Source organism: Neofelis nebulosa, chromosome 3, assembly GCF_028018385.1.
Source record: "Neofelis nebulosa isolate mNeoNeb1 chromosome 3, mNeoNeb1.pri, whole genome shotgun sequence".
Lineage (NCBI taxonomy): Eukaryota > Metazoa > Chordata > Mammalia > Carnivora > Felidae > Neofelis > Neofelis nebulosa.
The window spans coordinates 31788235-31809905 of NC_080784.1; the positions used below are offsets into that span (position 1 = coordinate 31788235).

The 21671-nt window shown below is 43.9% G+C and overlaps 1 protein-coding gene across 1 annotated transcript in view; it reads right to left on the reverse strand.

Moving 5' to 3' along the window:
- FUT10 (fucosyltransferase 10) overlaps positions 1-21671 on the reverse strand; it is a 79613-nt gene that overhangs the window by 6961 nt on the left and 50981 nt on the right. Inside the window, exon 4 of the mRNA XM_058720250.1 lies at positions 3904-4739. Coding sequence (XP_058576233.1) covers positions 3904-4739 — 836 coding nt within the window. The remainder of the gene's footprint in view (positions 1-3903; positions 4740-21671) is intronic.

Sequence of the window (21671 nt, forward strand, 5' to 3'; positions counted from 1 at the left end):
CCATTCCTTGCCTAGGTATTTATAGAAGACAAATGAAAACATACGTCCACGCAAAGACTTGTACGTGAATGTTTGAGGCAGCTTTATTTTGTAATAGCCAGAAACTGAAAACAACTCAAATGTCCATCAACAGCTGAATGGATAAAGCCATTTTGGCATGTGCGAACTTCAACATGAAGAGAAAGGAACTGTTGATACGCAGTGTTGTGGATGAATGTCAACATTATCATGTGGATAGAAAGAAGCCAGACACAAAAGAGAATCATTACAGGATTCCATTTACATAAAATTCTAGAAAAGTGCCTTAGCTTCTTTGTCAGAAGTGGCAAAAAGCAGATGTGTGGCTGCCTGAGAAAGGGGGTGGAGAGAGGATGGATTAAAGAGGGACTTGAGGAAACTCCTGGGGAGGACAGAAATGTTTGTCATCTTGATTGGGGTGATGGTTTCACAGGTATAGGTCATAACTAATCAAACCACGCATTTTAAATATGTGCAGTTTATTGTATATCAATTATATCTCAAAGCTAATTTTTTAAAAGCTTATCCCCTGTGAAGTTAGATCTCTGACGATTATATGCTGTCTCCCCTATTATGGCCTTTTTGAGGTCAGGATGGTGTATCGGTAAATGTTCTTTTACAGACTAAAGTCAATTCAATACCGAAAGACTTCCCCCTACATGGGGTAAATAAAGCAAACACCATAGAGAACAAGCCTACTCAGATTCAACAGGTGTGGTGGACAGACTCCAGATGGCCCCCGTGATTTCTGCCTCCTGGTATTCATGCCCTTGTATTCCTTTCCTCTTGAGCGTGCAAGGTATCTTCACTTGTTTTCTAACCAATAAAATACGGCAAAGGTGAGAGAATGTATGTGATTGTGTGCACATGATCATATATGCTGGTTGCAGCACTGATCTTGCTGAACTCTCTCACTCCCTTGCTGGCTTTGAGGAAGTAAGCAGCCATGCTGGGGAAGCCCGCATGGACGAGGAATGTAGTGGCCTCTCAGAGCCAAGGGCAGCCTCCGGCCTCCAGCCAACGAGCAACTTGAAGCCCTCAGTCCTATAGCCTCTAGGAACTGAATCTGCCAACAAGCATGTGAGTTTAGAAGCAGACTTGTCCCCAGTTGAGCCTCCGGGTGAACACCCGGCCCTGACTGATACTTTGATTGCAGGCTTCCGGGGGACCCGCTTAAGCCACGAGCTAACCCACAAGAAACCGTGAGATGATAAATATGTGTGGTTTTTAAGCCACTAAGTCTGTGACATTATTATTCACACAGCAATAGATAACTCACTAGGTCTGTGGGGAGGGAGAGCAGGGGATAAGCAGAGTAGAGAAAGGGGAGATACATTTGATATTCTTACGGTAGTTTCTACATCCAAATACAATGATTAAATTATTGCCAGCCACAAGATGAAAAATAATCAGAGTCAGAGGAAATCAAATTATTTCTTTTAGCTTTTTCTTGGCTGAAAGAGAAAAAGTGAAGAAACATATATAAGCAGCTTACTTTAAGGCATGGCATATGGAAGCTGTAACAAATCTTATAAAACAAATGAATAAATGCCAGAGTAAAGAACCGGTCTTAATACCCTTTTAATTTACTTTCACGGTACATTTTGTTCTGCTTTTCAATAATGAGCACATTAGCATTTGAGAACTGTAGCGCATCCATTGAAATGCAAGCAAAGCCTTTTAATCATCCTCACTGACCACTTCTTGGGGAGGAATAAGAACACGCCAAAGGACAGCCTACTCCATCTACTTTTCTTCAAAGACTCCAAAGAGAAAGACATGTAATTACATCACCTTCAGGCACTCAGAAATACCACAGTTAGCTGTTTTTTTGGAAATGCAGGAATATACACATTCTCCTATAACTTTTACAAAGCTATCCACCAACGTCGTCATGCGCTCTCTTCCAGTCCCCAGCAATCATTCCAAAAGGGCGTCTGTGAGGTGCGGACACAGTTAGGGCTTGTGGGGTTCTTTGGTTTTCTGTGAGTGTCATGTCCAAGCCTGGCACAGATCTTGATCGGCAGCCCCGGGCAAATCACCACCCTCAGAAGTTCTGTTTTCTGCTTTAACAGACTTTCAGAATAAATAATTAGGATGGCATGGGTAATTAATGTGGTCTCTACTTTTTCACGTTTTCTGCAGTGTGCGGATTTTGGTTTTTGCTGTAACGTGGCCCTGTAACTTAGGTCAAAGAGGAAGTCGTTGCCAGTCAGGATACATTCTCTGAGAAGGATGATGTAATAGTGTTTGTGCAGCAACCAAGTCACTTGGCTTAAAAGAAATGATTTTATGAGTAAATCTTTGTTATATAAAACCAGATAAAACAATTTAAATTTTTATACTAGTTAAAATGAGGAAAATAATCTTTCAAATATTTTAAAATTTGTCTAAAAATACATACATTTCTCATATGAGAGCCTTATCTACACAATACACAAAAATAATTCAATGAACTGTTCAGGTTTATGTCTGACCTGAAATTAATACGCTGTCCAAAATAAACATTTCAGTATTTAACAAAAATTGTTTGCCTCCAGAGAACTTAGATGAAACATTACGTGTATATGGGAGTAGGACAAGGGACTCATGAGTGATTGCCAAGTAGTATAGTATAAGTGGGCCATCTCATTTCTTCTTTAATTTCTTTTTTTTTTCAATTTTTTTAAACATTTATTTATTTGAGAGAGAGACAGACAGACAGAGTGTGAGCAGGGGAGGAGCAGAGAGAGAGAGGGAGACACAGAATCCGAAGCAGGCTCCAGGCTCTGAGCTGTCAGCACAGAGCCCGACACGGGGCTCGAAACCATGAATCGCAAGGTCATGACCTGAGCCAAAGTTGGCTGACTTTTAGGGGCTGACTGAGCCACCTGGGCACCACTCTCTTTTAATTTCAAAGGTAAATTAAACTAATCTTTCTCTTTCTTTCAATAAACTACCTTCTAACAAATTTAGTTATATATAAAGTGAGACCATTCCCAGTATAAATAAGTAAAGCAAGCAAATGTTAAGAGCATCAAGAAATGTGAAGACATTACTAAGAAATTTCTTTATAATAGTTTAAGAAAAAGAAATATTTTAAGGGTTATTCCATCATTATTTGAATATTTTCTCTATATTAATAAGCATGTGCCAGAAAGAGAAAGAGCAAGAATGAGAGAGAGAGAGAGAGAGAGAGAGAGAGAGAGAGAGAAAGGTGTTAGATTGCACATGTGAAATGAAAATAAGTTTCCAAGCAGTAGCCTGTGAGGCAAACGTGTAAGGAGTCTGACAGAAACCAGAGCACTGATGGAAAAGTTAAAGACCTGACAATGTGGATGAGATTTAGAAGTTTCCCATTTTTTATTATTTTCTTCCCTCTCCTGCAGCCTGCTTCTATCACTGCCCAGCACCTGCAGCATGGTGTCCTTCAGAAGAAACAATAAAGGGGAGTTTAAGGCCTTCGGGAAGAAGGACAGGACTAGTAAACTTCATGAGGAATGAAGTCCTCAAAGGAGAGGAATGAAATATTCACCTTCCTGCAGAGCCTGGTCTCTCTAATGGGAATGAAGAGGAGTACGAAGGGGCCGCTACAGAAGGATACAAAATCGCGGAGCGCCTGGGTGGCTCAGTCTGTTAAGCATCTGACTCTTGGGTTTGGCTCAGGTCACCATCTCGTGGTTTGTTGAGTTTGAGTGCCGTGTCGGGCTCTGTGCTGACAGTACAGAGCCTGCTTGGGATTCTCTTCTCTTTCCCTCTCTCTCTGCCCCTCCTGCTCTCTCTCAAAATAGATAAACTTTAAAACATAATAATAATAATAATTTTTTTTTAAAAAAGGATGCAAAATGTCAGAAGCCATCGAGATGGCTCTTCTAGAGCCTCTTCGCCAAACCTTGATTCTCTCACCTTCTCCTGAAGCCGGATATTATCCCACACCTTGCTGCACACCATGCACTCAAATGTATCGATGTAGTTGTCCTGGTGGACGTCTTGTACTCCCCACTTCCGTTCCTTGAGTGCTGTGAGGAGTCGCTGATTCGAGACCTCACCCTTCAGCTTCCATTCTATGTAGGCCTCGTACAGTCTGTCGTCGTGATCCAGTTGTCTGATGTAACTTGCCAGTTCTCTAGGGTGAGCAAATTCAGACACGAGAATAGCACTTCTATTACTTGGGAGCCAGTCAGCAATGCTGGGGGACCCATAATACACAGGGACCACCCCCAGTTTCAGAGGTCTCCAGAACTTCTCAGTGATGTAGTCGTCACACACCGCATTCTCGAAGGCAAGGATAAACTTATACTGTGCAATGATCCTATAAAAGCCATCAGCATCCATGGAAGCTGGATTTTTTAGCTGCGGAGGGAGATCCTTGTTTCGTAAACACTCACCGTAGGAATCCACCTCAACGTGAGTCATCAGTTCTCGAACATAGCTGTCCCTGTCTGATGGCGGGTCACAGTCTGACTGGACATACACCAGTGGAGCAAGTCTTCTTCGAAGGATGTTCTTGGACCGCAAAGGGACTAGGTATCTGAGTGACTTCAGGACTTCTACGCCCTCCAAGTACTGGGTGGTCAGTGGCAAGTGGGAATGTCGGCTGAACGTGGCAGTGTAGTTGAACAAGGTGATGACTGGCTTGTGAAAGAGTTTGTAATTATTTTTCGGAGACTCTTCGTGAAAAAGGGCCCAGTCGTGATGGGCCTTCCGAGGCAGAGGTAAGCTATCTATGTTAAAGTCAGTGCCTGGAAGAAGAAAAGAAAATGTTAGTACGTGCGCAAGAATTTTAGTGCTCGTCTGGAGTCTACCTGGTGAGATTAGAATACAGAGGAGTTTGAGGCTATAATGAAGGACACTACAGTGCTTGCAAAGTGCCTCGCAGTCAGTCATGACGCTGTCACCCTAGAGACTGTTCAGGGGGAGGATCACCAAGCAGAGGGACCCTCTTCCTGATTTTATAAAAAGAGAAATGGGACTAGTGTGTAGCCTGGTTCTGAAATGAGAATTTATTCTGCTGCCTCCGCCAATTGGCTTTTCTCCCCAGAGGTGTTGTCTCAGAGAGGGCGGGAGAAAGAAAGAGATAGACAGCTCTTAAAAAAGAAAAGAGCAAGAGAAAGGAAGCCAAAAAGGGGTAAGCAACCAGCTTGGCATTGCTGGACTGAAAAAAAGTGAAATCACGCAAAAGTAGCCAGAACGAATATATGGTATAGATATTTTTTTTCATCCAAAATGATCGATTTCAACAAAGTGCAGTGAATCAATCTTAGTCAAAATGGTAGAAAAGAGGCTTTTAAAGACAAAACAGCCAATAATAGCACCATGCTACAGACCGCTGCAGGATGGACGTTAATTAACAAGCACATCAAGAAATAAAGAAGGCATAACAGGATCATAATTATGAGTGATTCTAACTTCCGCAGGATTAATTGGGAAACCTTTGAAACACGATCCTGTGCAGACAGAAGTGATGGATGTGGTAAGCAGTTGTTTCCTGACATCGTGGATGCAGACTCAATCAGGAAGAAGTTATTTCTATAACCGAGAAAGGATTAAGACAATACCACAATATGTAACAGAATTTCTAAAGTGTTCCTGACACTGATGATTTTGTGGCCCCTGATTTGAGTTTTTAAATGTAAGGAAATGGCAAAAAAAAAAAAAAAAAAAAAATCTATCTGCAGGGGAAAAAAAGAAAAAAAGCCCAAATAAATGCTTCCAGAGGAACAAAACATTTTCTCTAGTAGAATTCATAAAAATTAATTGTTTAATGCTGGTACACACTCTCTCAAATAAATATATACTCTTTGGTGCCAACACTACAGCAAGAAGTCATTTAATCACGAAAGGCTTTTAAACAATTAAAGATCAAGTAAGACTGGGGCGCCTGGGTGGCTCAGTCAGTTAAGCATCCCACTTCGGCTCAGGTCATGATCTCATGGTTTGTGGGTTCGAGCCCCGCATCAGGCTCTGTGCTGACAGCTCAGAGCCTGGAGCCTGCTTCGGATTCTATGTCTTCCTCTCTCTCTCTCTCTCTCTGCCCCTCCCCTCCCCTCCCCTGCTCACGCTCTGTCTCTCTGTCTCTCAAAAATAATCAATAAACATTAAAAAACAAAAAAGAATGCTCACCTACATACACACCGGGAATTTAATGACACGTAGAGTTAGGTGGCCAGCAAAAGTTAACAGACAAACTTGAAGATGTGAAAGAGTAGAGAATTTGAGAAGAAAGGCCATTTGCACATGAAGTGGTTGCTGGTCAACTGGTCACCAACAGGACCAGGAACCCAGGAACTTGAGTTAGAGCATTAAGTTTCCGCTGAAGGCATAACAGGAATCAAGGCTGTTTAACTGGGAGAGAACTGGAGTCCAATCCACAGGAGTCAGAGACAGTGATCAAGATACAAGATTAAGATTGGTGGCGTATGATTAGAACAGAAGTGGGTCCACACTTAACTCGGGAGGGGGGCAGGCACAGGTGTCTTGAGTGAGTGGGTGAGACACCAGTGGCTGGCGGCTGCTGCTATATGGCACGCAGGTGACTCTTTATTTGCCTCGCCCTGGCTGTGCCACGGCAAAGATCCAAAGAACAGGACAGCAGCAGGACACAACGCCTGCCTCCTGTGCTTCAGAGAATGGAGATGGCCTGAGCATCATCTCTGCTCGTCCACATCAGTTAAGGGTAACAGGCACCAAAACCAGCTCTGGCTAGATCTTTCTGTGGCCAGTTTCTAGGTCCACTCAGATTGTATTCATAACATGAATGGGACTTGAGACTGGTAGCAATTATGAACCCTTCATTCACTGTAACGAGGGCTTGCCGGCTCGGTAGCCAAGTTCTACTGGAACCCTGATAAAGGAAGGAAGGGGAGAAGAGCACGGGGTTCCGTGCATATGCAATCTTTAGTAGTAAAACAAGCCTGCGGAATCTAAGCAAGATACATCCATGTATGTTCATGCTCTAAAAAAGAACATGGCTTTTGAAAAACGAGAGTGTGAGGTTCTAGGACATCCATCTGAATTGTTTAGTTTGCAGGAGTGACGCCATCTTTAAAAGTGCGGGAATACCTTTTTAACAGAGAGGAAAGTTAAAGGGACCTAACTTCCCAGAAACATTTCCCATTATTTTTTTACCTTAAAAAGTATTTTCTAGCTACTTCCCTAAAACACATACACAACAGACACACACAAAATCATATTAAAGTAGGCTTTTAATCAGATTCTTCCACACTAAAATTCTCTGGGGAAGATTTTAAAAAAGATGGCATTTTGCCCAGTGAGCTCCTTCCCTAAACCTACAGCTTCAGATGGTCAACACTCAAGAAGACTGAAATAAGAACCATAAAAGCCCTAAACTACAGCTGATCCTGGAACAACACAGACCTGAACTCTGTGGGTCCACTTACCTGTGGATTTGTTTTCAACAAACACAGTATAATAGTGTGAATGTATTTTCTTTTATGTTTTTCTTAATAACCATTTACTTTTTTTCTGGCTAACTTTATTGTAAGAATACAGTATATGATACATATAATATACAAAATATGTGTTAACTGACTGTTCATATTATCCTTCAGGCTTCCAGCGAACAGCAGGCTATTAGTAGTAGTTAAGTTTTGGGGGTTCCAAAGTTAGATGCAGATTTTTCGACTGTGTGGGGTGTGGTGCCCCTAACACCTGCATTGTTCAAGGGTCCACCATATTTCACTGAGGATATCACGGTCTAGAATATGAATGATGGGGCGCCTGGGTGGCTCAGTCGGTTGAGCATCCAACTTCGGCTCAGGTCATGATCTCACGGTTTGTGAGTTCAAGCCCTGCGTCGGGCTATGTGCTGACAGCTCAGAGCCTGGAGCCTGCTTCTGGTTCTGTGTCTCCCTCTCCCTCTGCCCCTCCCCCACTCATGCTCAGTCTCTGTCTCAGAAATAAATAAACATAAAAAAATTTATAGAATATGAATGATGATACTGAACAATTTCTATAGGTGGCTCAGGAAACAACTGAGTTCCTTACTTCTCTCCAACTCTAGGGCAATACCCACTATAACAAGAGTTGGAACATTCCTTATTTTTTTAAGTTTATTTATTTATTTTGAGAGAGAGAGAGACAGAGTGTGTGAACAGGAGAGGGGCAGAGAGAGAGAGAGAGAGAATCCCAAGCAGGATCCACTGTCAACACAGAGCCCTACTTAGGGCTTAAACCCACGAACTGTGAGATAGTGACCTGAGCAGAAATCAAGAGTCAGATGCTCAACCAACTGAGCCACCCAGGCGCCCCAAGAGTTGGAACGTTTAAAGAAATCAAAGGCAATTCAACTATGGCAAATCCATAAAAACGTGACTAACTTGCATGCCATTAGCTCACTAGTTCTACACAGTCCTCTTCACTGGCTCTCCCGTTTAACAACTTCGGATTCAAACTTTCATTTCTCTGGGTTATTTTGCGTTTACTGCATACTGAAAAATTTATTCGCTCCTTTAAATAACAGCTGACAAATAGATCTTAAGCACTAAAGTGCACTGTAAAGGGAATTGCAACTTGGAATACAAATGGAATCAAATTAATGCTGGCAAATGGTGCCAGATTGCTAACTGCGGAGGCTGAATTTGGAGTGGCAGACAAGCAGAAGACCGACTATACTTTACGATATGTTTATGTGCTCCTTCCCTTCTGCAAGCACACAAACTCTTTTTTTGTTATTCCTACCCAGACTGGTGAAAACAGAAGGCAACACGTATTATTAGCCGCACTCTACTAACGAAGGTTGAATCATTTATCTGGAGCTGAAACCTCTAGTGGGGAGCAGAATTTTCCGACTGGCTAATGCTAAAGGACCGGAAAGATCAGTGGCCCCACTACAACGCTTGATTCTTTTGAACGATTTGCTCGTGGTGCTCCCAGGTACCCCCACCAAAACATTACCCGGCTTAAACCCAGCTTGCTCGGGGAGAACATATACCTTATTTAGGAAAAGAAAAGTGCCCCCTCAAAATGTCCTTCAGAAGTAATCCCTGATTTTATTTTCTTTTAAAGTTTTTTTACGTTTATTCATTTTTGAGAGAGAGAGAGAGAGACCGAGTGTGTGGAGGGGAGAGGCAGAGAGAGAGGGAGGGAGACATAGAATTCGAAGCAGGCTCCAGGCTGCGAGCTGTCAGCACAGAACCTGAAGCAGGGCTCGAATTCACCAACCGTGAGCTCATGACCTGAGCCAAAGTGGGACATTTAACCGACTGAGCCACCCAGACACCCTAGTAATCCCTGCTTTTAAAGACAACTCTAACATAAAACTGTGTGCCCCACAAAGAATACCTCAATATAGGAAAGCTCTTGGGGAAAAACAATTTAGGCCACATATTACCACCCAGAATTTTCGTAGTTTGTTGCTATTTTTAAAGCCGTTTCACGTGAACTTTCTTGACTTACCCACACAACCCCATCAGGTCATGTATTTTCTCTAAGGTTCTGAGGGCTAACTCCAAATGTGAAAGCGGGGCACCTGGGTGGCTCAGTTGGTTGAGCATCTAACTTGGGCTCAGGTCACGATCTCATGGCTCATGGGTTCCAGCCCCACGTCAGGCTCTGTGCTGACAGCTCAGAGCCTGGAGCCTGCTTCGGATTCTGTGTCTTCCTCTCTCTCTGTGCTACCCGCACCCTCCGCCCGTGTTCATGCTCTGTCTCTCTCTCAAAAATAAATAAACAGTAAAAAAAATTTTTTTAATGTGAAAGAATGGTGCTGGCACCTGGGAAAGACCCCGATCACCCCAGGCTAAATTCTAACTAAAGGCAGGAGGGGTGCCGTACATGCACCTCTGCAGATGGCCTGGTTCCAGCCCAGTCGGGGTGTGTGGGCAGGCCACTGGACTCCAAGCACTCCTGTACTAGCTTCTAGACCCATCTTCTCCCCCTCTTCTCTACCACCTCTCTTCATGAGTCCTACCTTCCCCTTATCGATTCTATGTCGTGTAGCCCTCTCTCAATCGCACATGTTCAATCAGGCATCTGTCCATCTGCCCCTGGGCCTGGAAACTTCTCACGCCCCCTAACTGGGCCTGTGCTCTAGGCCAGTCAGCAACTTTGCAGCCCCTTCCTGGCAGTGCAGAGCCTGAGGGAAGAGTAAAAACGGGGTCCGGAGTACCATATGCCTAAACATTCAGCACCTGCAAATCATTCTGAGTGTTGGATCTTTGATCCTTCCACCTTAACATATATACATTCCTGGATTTTCTTTTAAGATTTAAAAAGAAATTGTAATGTTTATTTTTGAGGAAGAGACAGAAAGAGAGTTGAGTGGAGGAGGGGCAGAGAGAGGGAGACACAGAATCCGAAGCAGGCTCCAGACTCAGAGCTGTCAGCACAGAGCCCGATGTGGGGCACGAACCCATGAGCCATCAGATCGTGACCTGAGCCAAAGTCGGACGCTCAACCGACTGAGCCATCCAGGCGCCCCCATTCATGGATATATATATTTTTTAATGTGCAAAGTCACAGTTCACACCAAATGTGGAGAACATATATTCAAAATCGACACCGTTTTCTACCATAGGTCGTGATTCTCACTGGGGCCTGGCACAGGGTGAAAAGAGAAGGGAAAGGTTCTCCCTGGCTCGCAGACAGCCTCACCTAACCCCTCAGGCCTTCCCTTCCACTCAGTCAGCACCACCCCAGGCGAGACGCCATTTTCCCTTCCTCTTTGGTGGGAGGGCGGGGGCTCCCTCGTGGCCTGTCCTGGGTCTTGCCCCTCCCCACCCCCACTGTCCAGGTGCCTCCTGAAGCTCCTGAGTTGCTCAGCTGAGAGTCCCCATCAGACAATCTCTGCCCCATCCCTTCAGGCATCAGCCTTTTAGACTCTTGCAAAAGAACCGGTGGCTGGGCAGTCAGGTTCAAACTGAGACCTCTCAGATTCCTCAGGGTTCCAAGCCGGAACGCCAGGGTGCCTGGTCCCTTTTCCTTCTGCCCCTGGCTCTGAGCCACACCATGAGGGACCCTGTGACACAGACATGGACACCTGAACCTGTAAGTCCAAGCTCTGTCCTGACAAAAACTCCCTCTCTGACCAAATTTAATCAGGCTCTTCTGAGCCCTCTTCTCACTATGTCACAACCTTGGCCAGCTGCCCTGCCCTTGGCCTCCAGAGCCCAGATTCGGCAAAGAATCCTGCCTTGTTGGTTTGGTGATAATCCCCTCCTCACCCTTGATATTTAACCAAGTCCCTCATCCCCCACAACTGATGTCTAAGTCCTTGACCTGCCTCCAACATGAATCCTGAAGCCAGTTTAGCAAACATCTTCCTACCCCTGCTGTCCTCTTAGTAACCTTCCATACACTGACTGCCTCACCCTGCTTGTTGGCTAGACATCCCCAACAGTCTTTGTTGTATTCAGAGTTGAGCTCAGTTCTTTTTTTTTTTTAATGTTTTTTTAATTTTTTTGAGACAGAGAGAGACAGAGCATGAGCAGAGGAGGGGCAGAGAGAGAGGGAGACACAGAATCTGAAGCAGGCTCCAGGCCCTGAGCTGATAACACAGAGTCCAACGCAGGCTGCAAACTTATGAACCACGAGATCGTGACCTGAGTCACAGTCGGACACTTAATGGACTGAGCCACCCAGGCGCCCCAGAAGTGAGCTCAGTTCTATACTGAAGTCTCCTCTACTAGAGCAGTTCGGATAAAATCTAGCTTAACAAGTATCCAGTGTAAAACTTTTCTTTTACATTCCACACCTTTGTAGTCATCCCTTCACCAGTCTTGAAGCCCAGGGGTGCATACCTGCAACAGAGAAGTGGCCACTGAGGGCTCTGGAAGTGAGCTCCACTTTGGCCATTGGGGCAGGGAATTCTGGGATCCTGGTACTTGGAGTGTGACCTCTAAGGGGGAGGCACGGGCTCTATGGCCACAGGTGAGAACGTGACCTTAGCCTATGGACTCCTCATCCTGTATGAAGGGGCACAGCTGGAGAAAGCCAGAGTTGACCCCTCTGGGCCGAGTCCAAAAGCTCCATTGTCCAGATTTAAGTTGTCAATCATCGTCCCCAAGCACAGTTGCTTCCAGGTTAGAATTAATGCTCTGGTATAACAGTGGCCTGATGTACTGTGTGTGATTACTTAAACCAAGGACACAAATTCAGATTTTAAACCTCTGGACAATGACATCCAATATGGTTGGGCATGAGGAGGAACGGGGGGATGACTATTTCCTTCTAGCACATTCTCCCATAATGAATCCTCTTCAATGATTTAGTCTAAAATATGCCAACATGTCCGTTTCCCAACCCTACTCAGGTTTCAACTAAATCTACTTACTGATAGATCCTACATTTATACTCTATCCAGACTGCTCCCCTGAGCTCCAACCAGATTATCTAATAGCATGCTAGAAATATCCACTTGGATAGCCCAGAGAAAATCACCAATGACCATGCCCTGACTAAACTAGCCATCTTCCCCTAAAGCCCAGTCCCTTTTCGTGTCTTGTCTCCATTACATCACCACCAAGGTTGGTTTGAGTCTCTTAGAGTAAGCTAGGTGCTCTACCTTTGAGTATAACCCTTCCTTTGCCTTTTCCCTTTTATTTTTTATTTGTTTATTTACTTGAGGAGGGGAGGCAGGGAGAGAGGGAGAGAGAATCCCAAGCAAGCTCTGTGCTGTCAGCGCACAGCCCAACTCGGGGCTCGATCTCATGAACTGCGAAACCATGACCTGAACTGAAATCAAGAGGTGGACACTTAACTGACTGAGCCACCGAGGCACCCCGGCTTTTTTCCTTTTAAAGTACATCTCAGGTGCACAGAATTGGGTGAATCGTAATCTTTGGTACATGGCACACTGACTCCAATGAGCCAAGCATAAACCTACAGAGAACTCCGAGTCACGGGAATTTGAAATCTTAACGCCAACACACAGCTCCAGCCCGTACAGAAGGGTTGCCAGCCCGAGCATGCGGCCGAGAGATCCGCTCAATCCTCCGGCTTTCTCATGCCAGGCCGACGCTATATGTGACCAGATAAAGTTGCTTTTTATGTGCGTTTTTTTTTTTTTTTTCCCGGAGTGACTTGAAATATACCGATTACAAATTCCTATGGAGAACAGAATACGCACATGGAAGATTTTGCCCTTTTATTTTGTAGACAATTTCCACCAAAATGGATCCAGGAGTCAATGCTTTATATAAATCCATCACGAAAGGAGAGAATCTAAAGTAGAGACCTTCTCTATCCTGGAGACTACTTTCTTCCAGACACACCAATGTCCCCCAACAGAACACACATTCCTTCGAGAATTCAAATACTGGGCTTAGTATTACCATGGGTTTTGCCCAAGATTACAGCACTCTCGGCTGCAAGTGGGTTCACGGAGGGCACAGAGGGCCTGGAGCTCTTTTTTCTAACAGGAGGTTGTGTTAGTCATCGGCTTGCTGGCTTCTCAGCTCCATTCCTATCTTTGTGTGTTGTGCTCCGCACTGAAGGGAGAGACCCTGCAGACTTCATTTCTCAGGACCCCCTGCCGACCGGCCTGCATTTAGGTCCTGCCAATGGGAGTGCTGTAGGGAGGCTGGGAAGTGGAAGGGCAAGAAGGAGCCTCTTCTACAGGCTTCTCCCCTAGCAGAGAGAGCAGCAGCACCTGGGATTGTGATCGTTATCGGCTGCAGTGGAGACACCAGCCACGAAGACTGTGGTGACAGCCCCAGCGGCAGTGGCAATGACCTTTCAGTGCCAGCACACAGGTTCCTGCTCACCTCCAACAGCGGAACCTTGGAGGCCAGCTGTCCTGCATTCTGGGTCAACCAATCTCCCTGCCATGCTTCTCCAGCCCACGGATGGTAGCTGTTTCCCATTACTTGTTCCGCGTAACTTCCCTTACGTTCTTTTGCTCCACCAACCCTTCCAAGCCTTTGTAACTAACCAATTCCCATAATAAATCCCATTGTTTGAAACATCTAGAACACCTATCAGAGGACGATTAATACAGAAGCCCATTTCAAAACCCTGAGACTTCCAAGGCACCTGGGTGGCTCAGTCGGTTGGGCGTCCGACTTTGGCTCAGGTCACGATCTCATGGTCGGTGAGTTCAAGCCCCGCGTCGGGCCCTGTGCTGACAGCTCAGAGCAATGGAGGCTGCTTCAGAGTCCGTGTCTCCCTCTCTCTCTCCACCCCTCGCCTGCTCATGCTCTGTCTCTCTCTCTCTCTTTCACAAACAAATAAGCATTAAAAAATAAAAAACCTTGAGACCTCCATCTGACTGCAATTTATTATTCCAACTTCTGTTGCAGATTTTTTCTTACTCGCTTACTCCTTGATTTTCCTAAAAACACTATTTCTTCACAATTCTTATCCCCTTGTTATCACCATCCCAGGGTTTTATGTCCCCCTTTGTGTTTATGTCCCTCTTAGTCCATCTGGTGAGAATGGGGAAGGAGAAAAAACACAAGCCTTCTATTTAAGGAGGGAAAACATAAAATCAGAAAATGATCAGAAAATGAGGCTCCCCCTTACGAAAGGAACCATCAAACTGCTTGACCCTGGGAAGCCCAGTCCTGGTGCAGGTACTGTGTTGTAAATGCCTCTCTGAGCTACGAACACAAATACACAGAATGCCGATGACCCAGGTAGCTATGGAGAACAGAAGTTTTATCACAAACTACAAATCCTCTCCACTGTGTTTGGGTGTTTGTTTTTCCCCTTCAACTGTGTTTCTTGACATTTAACGTAAGAAAAAGATGAAGACTTTCTTGCTGCGAAAAATTTTACTATGGAACCTTTTACCCGTCGGAAGTGAACACCTCTGTGGCTACAAGATGTTAAGGCTTGAGAAAACGATGGGCGAAACACAACCGCGGCAGACAGCCGTGGCTCATAAATCACCCTATTGCTAAACGCCTCAGCGGCAGCGAAACTCACAATGGCATCACTGAGTGTGTCGTCGTTTCCTGCCTGGGATTAAATCATTTGCTTTATGAAACTCAAACAACTTCCAGTGTTTGAGATAACTATTGCAACTGCTACCTCCCCACTACCGCTATCTGCAATAAGCTTCACAAGCACATTAAGGTACCTCTGACAGCGTCTGAGCCTAATCTCGAAAGGGATTCCATTTCTTCCACGGTAACAATTAGAACGAGTGAGAAGATGAAGAAGAAACCAGAGCAGGACTGACAGTTTGCAGGGCGGCCTAAGGCACTATCCACCCCCCTCCCCCCGCCCCCCAGGAGACTGGAGCTGAAATGTCGCCCAGGGCTTATCGGCAAAGCCACTTCAGAGAGTTCTAGAATGTTCTGCTAAACCCCTGCTTGCCACTTTCATGGCAAGGCTACATGACCCTGCATTAGGGTCTGTGATATCTCTCAAGGCACGCAAAGAATTTATTCTTCGTTATTAAAAAGCCGCGTGTGGGGGTTTCTACGTCTCACGTTCTGATACTATTGCAGCCAACACACCTGGAGACCGGAGGCAGCGCCACTGACTCAGAGCAGCACCCCTAAAAAGCAAGGTTTTACTGAGTTCTACTATTTGGAAAGCATTAAACTGGGAACTCTGGGGCTTCACAGATGAACAAAATAAGCTCCAGGGATCTTATGATTATGAATGCAAATGTTAAGCCATTAGCTGAAGTTCAAACTAGAAGAACAGAAACGCAAACAGCCCTGGCAGGAGAAAGAATGGAATGATTATTTCTGACTGGTCAAAGAGTTTGGGGCTTAACTGCTTATAAGTACAGGGAAAAAAAAAAAAAAACCAAAAAAAAAACAAAGCAATTTAAAAAAATAAATAAGACTCCATTATCAACTCAGGGCAAATAAATAAACAGTGAACCAGCTGGTTCATCTATGAGTATCATTTGCATAGCCATAAAAATGTAGAGTGAATATTAATCTATCAAATACGATAATATAGGTGGAAGGTGTGGATACAAGAAGGGTGAGTTTTTGAGTAGGAGAGGATATAAGAATCAACCCAAGACACAGCCAGTAGCTTCCAAGATACAGCCAGTAGATAAGGCCTAATCCTGAAAAACCATTAAGTAACCTGAGAAGCTAACACAAACTTGCTATTTAAACTTGGAGTATGTATAGCTTTGATAAGGACTAAAATAAAATATTATATAGGAAAAGTGTCTCCCTCTCCCGTGCACCAGAAACCCAGGTCCCTCTCCTCTATTAACAGTTTCTTTTCATGTTCTGCATTTTTTAAAAAATACATAGATGGAAGGAAAGAAGGAAGGAAGGAAAGGAGGGAGGAAGATAAAATAGCACATTTAACTGAATCTAGGAAAAATAAATTATAAGACGGACCATTAATTTTTTGTGTCACTGAGAAAAGCATTTGCAAGTAAACTATGATCTAATGCTTCCTTAGAATTTTTATTTATACTCAGTAGAAGAGCTCTTTTAGATTTGCTCACAGATTTTTGTGATTTATCATTCTTGTGAATACTTAGAAAAATAAAAGTTGAATTGGTTAAAGCATCTAAAATGTCTTCAGATTCAGAGTCCAACTCTGAATCATTTTTGAATATGTGATGTCCTACGTTTTCTACCATGTTGTGCTCTGTGCCATTAAGGCTGTTAGCGATCAGCATTGCTTAAAAGCACACAGTACCATCCTCTCTGGGGTTCCCTTCCAAACCACTGACACAATCCCCAAGTTTTGGTGTCCACGCTTGCTTGGCATTACCGGGTGTCAGAGAACGTTTTCAGGCATTAGCTTGACCCATGTTCTTTCCTCAAATGGTCCTTGAATGGTTTGCTGAAACATCAAAGGGCTGCAGTTCCCTTCGTGCAGACTGGAAGGACGGGCCCATTCGTGGCCATGAGGACCACCACAACGACCTCCCTGCTGTTGCCGACGGTGACTGGAGGGAGGCTAGCAACTATAAAATACACGGTGACATCGGGGATGCTAAAATTTGAACGGGAAAAATGCTTCTTAGAATTAAGTAAATTTTGGGGCGCCTTGGTGGCTCCGTCAGTTGAGCGTCCGACTTCAGCTCAGGTCGTGATCTCACGGCTCATGAGTTCGATCCCCACGGGTTCCGGGCTGACAGCTCGGAGCCTGGAGCCTGCTTCCGATTCTGTGTGTGTGTCTCTCTCTGCCCTTCCTCCGCTTATGCTCTTTCTCAAAAATAAATAAACATTCAACAAAACTACAATGAAGTAAATTTCTGCACAGAAATGAAAACACGTGAGACACAGCGCATGCACCTGCAGTTTCCACGAAACTACCATGTGGTCATTTCCATGTCAGTGGAGGCGGAGTTGTTCCATTTAGCGCCCGATTCTTTTTGACGATCACATAGGACTATTCCATTTAGTGTATGTATGTGTCACTTCAGTGTTCTCCCGACTGTTCCACGTCGTGGGACAAAAACTAAACTCTGTAAAGTGGGTCGTGAAACAGCCATCTCCCCAAGTCGGCCGCACCGCTTCCTACAGTACTTGGTACCGCTGACGTCTTCACTAGCAACTAAAACTTCAGTGCGCGCTGCCCAGGAGTCTGTGCTTAGACTCTCTGCTGGAGGGACATTTTACAGAAGCCAATCCTCAAGACAGCAATCAATCTCCAAGCTAATTACATCCTCTGAAACCAACGATCCGGACAACTGAGTACTTTGACCAAACCACCTGGTAGATATGGGACTGCCAAATCATTTTACTCCACTTAGCCCTTGGGCCACATTTGACCTTAGTGGGAAGCTATGACCTAGAGAAATAAACTCTCCTTATTCTCAAAGTCTCCAGTGCCCCAGTCCATTTAATCATCTTAGAGTCTCTCTCTCTCTCTCTCTCTCTCTCTCTCTCTCTCTCCCCAAAGAGAAACAGTGAAGAAAGCTCTGCCCTCCAAAGTCCAAAGTTCATCATGCATACGGGGCACCCAGCTTGATTTCCTAATGCACGTGTATCATTGCGGAAACAACAAAACAGCCACAAACTCGGTCAAGAATTTTAGGTCCACATGAGGAACCCTCAGTAATACGATGTATAAATTATAGTTTATAGGCGCACGCTTAATACTTTGAACAGGTAAGATCCACCTCTCCTACAGCAGTCAACAAGAGTAAGACTGTAAATGCACAAAGGACATAAACATTTTCCTATCATTTTAATTTTAGTTGAATTTTTTATCAAATTTCTAGAAAACGTATGCTCAATACAAGAAGTTCTACTGTACAAAAATAAATAAATAGATGCAGGGGAGATCGAAATAAATAAATACATACATACATACATACATACAGATGAAGAAACATCAGCCATATTCCCAAAGAAAAGCAATGTTTAACATTAGGGGTCTTTGAGTTTATTAATGTGTATGAGTCTTAGTGCATGAACAATTCAAATAAGAACATACTTATTACAACACTTGAGTATAATCACTAATGATATAGTGGGAAAAATAAAAGAATTTATAGTGATATTAGGTTGTTGCTGTTGTCGTTGTTAAGTAGGCTTCACACCCTGCACAGAGCCCAATGTGGGGTTTGAACTCACAACCCTGAGGCCAAGACCTGAGCTGAGATCAAGAGTCAGACACAACCAACGGACCCTCCCAGGAGCTCCTACGTTGATATTACTTTATACTTGATTGTTCGTACTCAAAGAGAGATGAAACTGGTCCCCAAACACCCTATCCTGTACAAACAATGGCTCAGAGAACAGAACGGGCCTCAAAATTGGAAACGAAAACTCCCTCAGAAATTCTGGCCCTGACAAGGGAAGCCCCGTAGACATGGCGCCTCGCTTCAGGGCTCAGTTACCGCTGCCCTCCAAGGCGGCAGTGCGTGTGAGCAGCCAGCCGGCCAGCGAGCAGGCCCAGGGGAACAAAGTACAAGACGCGGAGCGGCTCGGAGAGGGCTATCATCAAAGTCTGGGGGTTGCTGGACATGCTCAGGTAGGTGAGGTCACAGAGCTTTAAGCTCCCACAGCCGTCCGATGACCATGTGGGAAAATGACGGCGTGGAAGCATGTCATCTGTGACACGCTGAACAAAACAGGCCTACCTACCCCAGATTTCCAGCCGATTTAGCAAATTAATGCCTTGACTGCTAAACCACTTTTGGCCAGGTTTTTTGATATTTACAGCCTAATGCATTTGAATGGCATTGACATTAGTCTGTGACCCGACATCTGGGAAGTCTGTCTGCTGGTGTATGGAGAAGCAGTGGACTTCGAGGAGGTGAACTCTGTTGCAGGAAGGGCTTCCCAAGTTGCCTACCTCCTCGTGTTGGTTGTTCCCTATTCAGGTATCTTGTGGCTTTGGGTATGGACCTGAACCACAGCATTCAGTGTCCTCAACTGCGATTACACGTGCACCCATCTAGCCTCTCAACAGGCAGGGACCCGTGTCTTGTTAATCTTTGCCTGGAGAACCTAACACAATGCCTGTGACGCACTACGTACTCAAAGATATCTGGACAATAAATAAATGCATTTTCCGATCTTATTTTGCAGAAGTCAGGCCTTGGCTTACTTTGGCAATAAGAGGTAGAGAAAGAGCAGGAAGTAAACGTAGAAACTGGGTGCTAACAGCAAGTATGGTCAGAGGGATACAGCTCAGCTTTGGAACCACTGAGAATTCTAAAAAAGCGTTACAATTACATCAAAGCATCACAAGCCCTTCATTTCGCACAAGGGTCGTCTGCAAATTTTATCAGTCCTATCACAAAATAGGAATTGCCATTCACATTCCTAGCTGTTTGATTTCATGACTTGATCTGCACCCAATGAGGTCAATGGGTTTCTGTAAACATAAAAGGACATATTGAGTGGGGGAGAAGTGGGTAAAATGAAGTGATGAGAAAACCCCGACATCATCTTAGCAACACTCACCTGCCTCATGTACCCTGACAAGTGCAGCAGTTTTATTTTAGAGACTTATGATAATACATCATGGTGGACCAGGGATACTGTCACCTCATAAAAAAACAATGTGAAGTCTTAGCAACATTTGCCGTCGCGTTAACAATTCTTGCCAAAAAAAAAAAAAAAAAAATTCATGACAGAGTCAATGATTTGAGAAGGGATTAGTGAGTTATAAAAATGGAAACGGAGATATTAAGGAAATGCTAAAGAACTAGACTCTTACCCTAAGCTTCGGTGTGGAAGACGTTTTGGGTGGAGGTCATGTCTTGACCATCCCACGCTGGTCACATCTTCCTTAGAGTTTGTGATGGAAACATCTTATCAGTCAGTCATGGAAAAACGTTAAAATTCATTCTAATCCTGAGCTCATGTAAAGTCCACAAGATTATAACTGGTCAATAAATCAATACCCAAGTGGCAAGTTTTTCTGAGAACTTTTATACAAGTCAAATGTGTAAGTAAGCAATAAATCAGATTTTATTAAAAGCAGAGCAAATTCCCAATTTGCTGTTTGAGCTTGCAAAATTTAACTATCCACTTCTACTTTGTTTCAAATTTTTCACATGTAAAAAGAATTCAAACTTTGAGGAGTAATGGTACAGCTTTTTTGAGGCCAATCTGGCAGCATGTAGCAAAATTTTAATTTATCCACTGACACAGCAACTCCATTCTCAGATATTTAGAGAAATAATAGCACATATGAACAGAGGCATACAAGTAAGTTTATAGTAACATGACAAAAAAACAGCAATAATTTAAATAGCCATGGACGGGGGATGATTAAATACATTTAGGTGCCTTCATACTACTGAATCAATGAAGCTTTAAAAATAATGAAGTAAACTTGATATATTCTAACCCCCCCAAAATTTAAAACATATGTTTAAATGGAAAAACCAAACCCAATATATATCTATGGTATGCTTCAGTTTCAGAGAAAAAAAAACATTCAAAACTACAGGCTGACTTCAATTATACATAAAAATTCTAGAAGGAAGGCCATTAATGTGACTGGGACAGGGATTGAGAAAGTAAAGGTGAGATTTCATTTTTTGCTTCTTTATTGTTTAAAATTTGCCTTTGTGAATATATTTATGCATTCCTTGTGTAATTTGTAAACATCAAAAAATTAAAGGAAAAAAACAACACACCTCTCTGAAAAGAAGCATAAAAAAAAATCTTACAATCCTTGTATAATACGTAAAGGCTCACAAACATACTCCAAAATTGCCATGACATCTCCAGTGCTACTTAGAAAATACTGCCCTTAGGGGTGCCTGAATGGCTCAGTAGGTTAAGCATCCAATTTTAGCTCAGGTCATGATCTCACGGTACGTGAGTTTGAGTCCCACATCGGGCACTCTGCTGTCAGCGCAGAGCCTGCTTTGATCCTCTGTACCCCTCTCTCTCTGCCCCTCTCCCCACCCCCCAACTTTCAAAAATAAATAATGTTTTTTTTAAAAAAGGGCAATACTGCCCTTGGAATCCTGCATGCTTATAAGAGTATCCTATTTCAGAATTCATGTGGAAAACTCTATGGCACAGTTAAATGCCAGGCATTTCATCCACCCCCAAAAAAGAAAGCTGGCAGATTGCAGTTTACTTGAACATCAACAGGTGAAGACATTTGCTCACATCCAGCTAATGAATTATTTCATATGTAAATGAGACATTAGCTCACGTCCTCAGAGAAGCCATGTTAGAGCAATGCCTTGCAATTCAGCTGGAAACTTGGTTGGATTTTTAAAATTAAGCACATCAAAATCATCAAGCTGGAGTCCATCACACCAGGCACCTTGAAACAATAATAATTACTAGTTAATCTTAGTG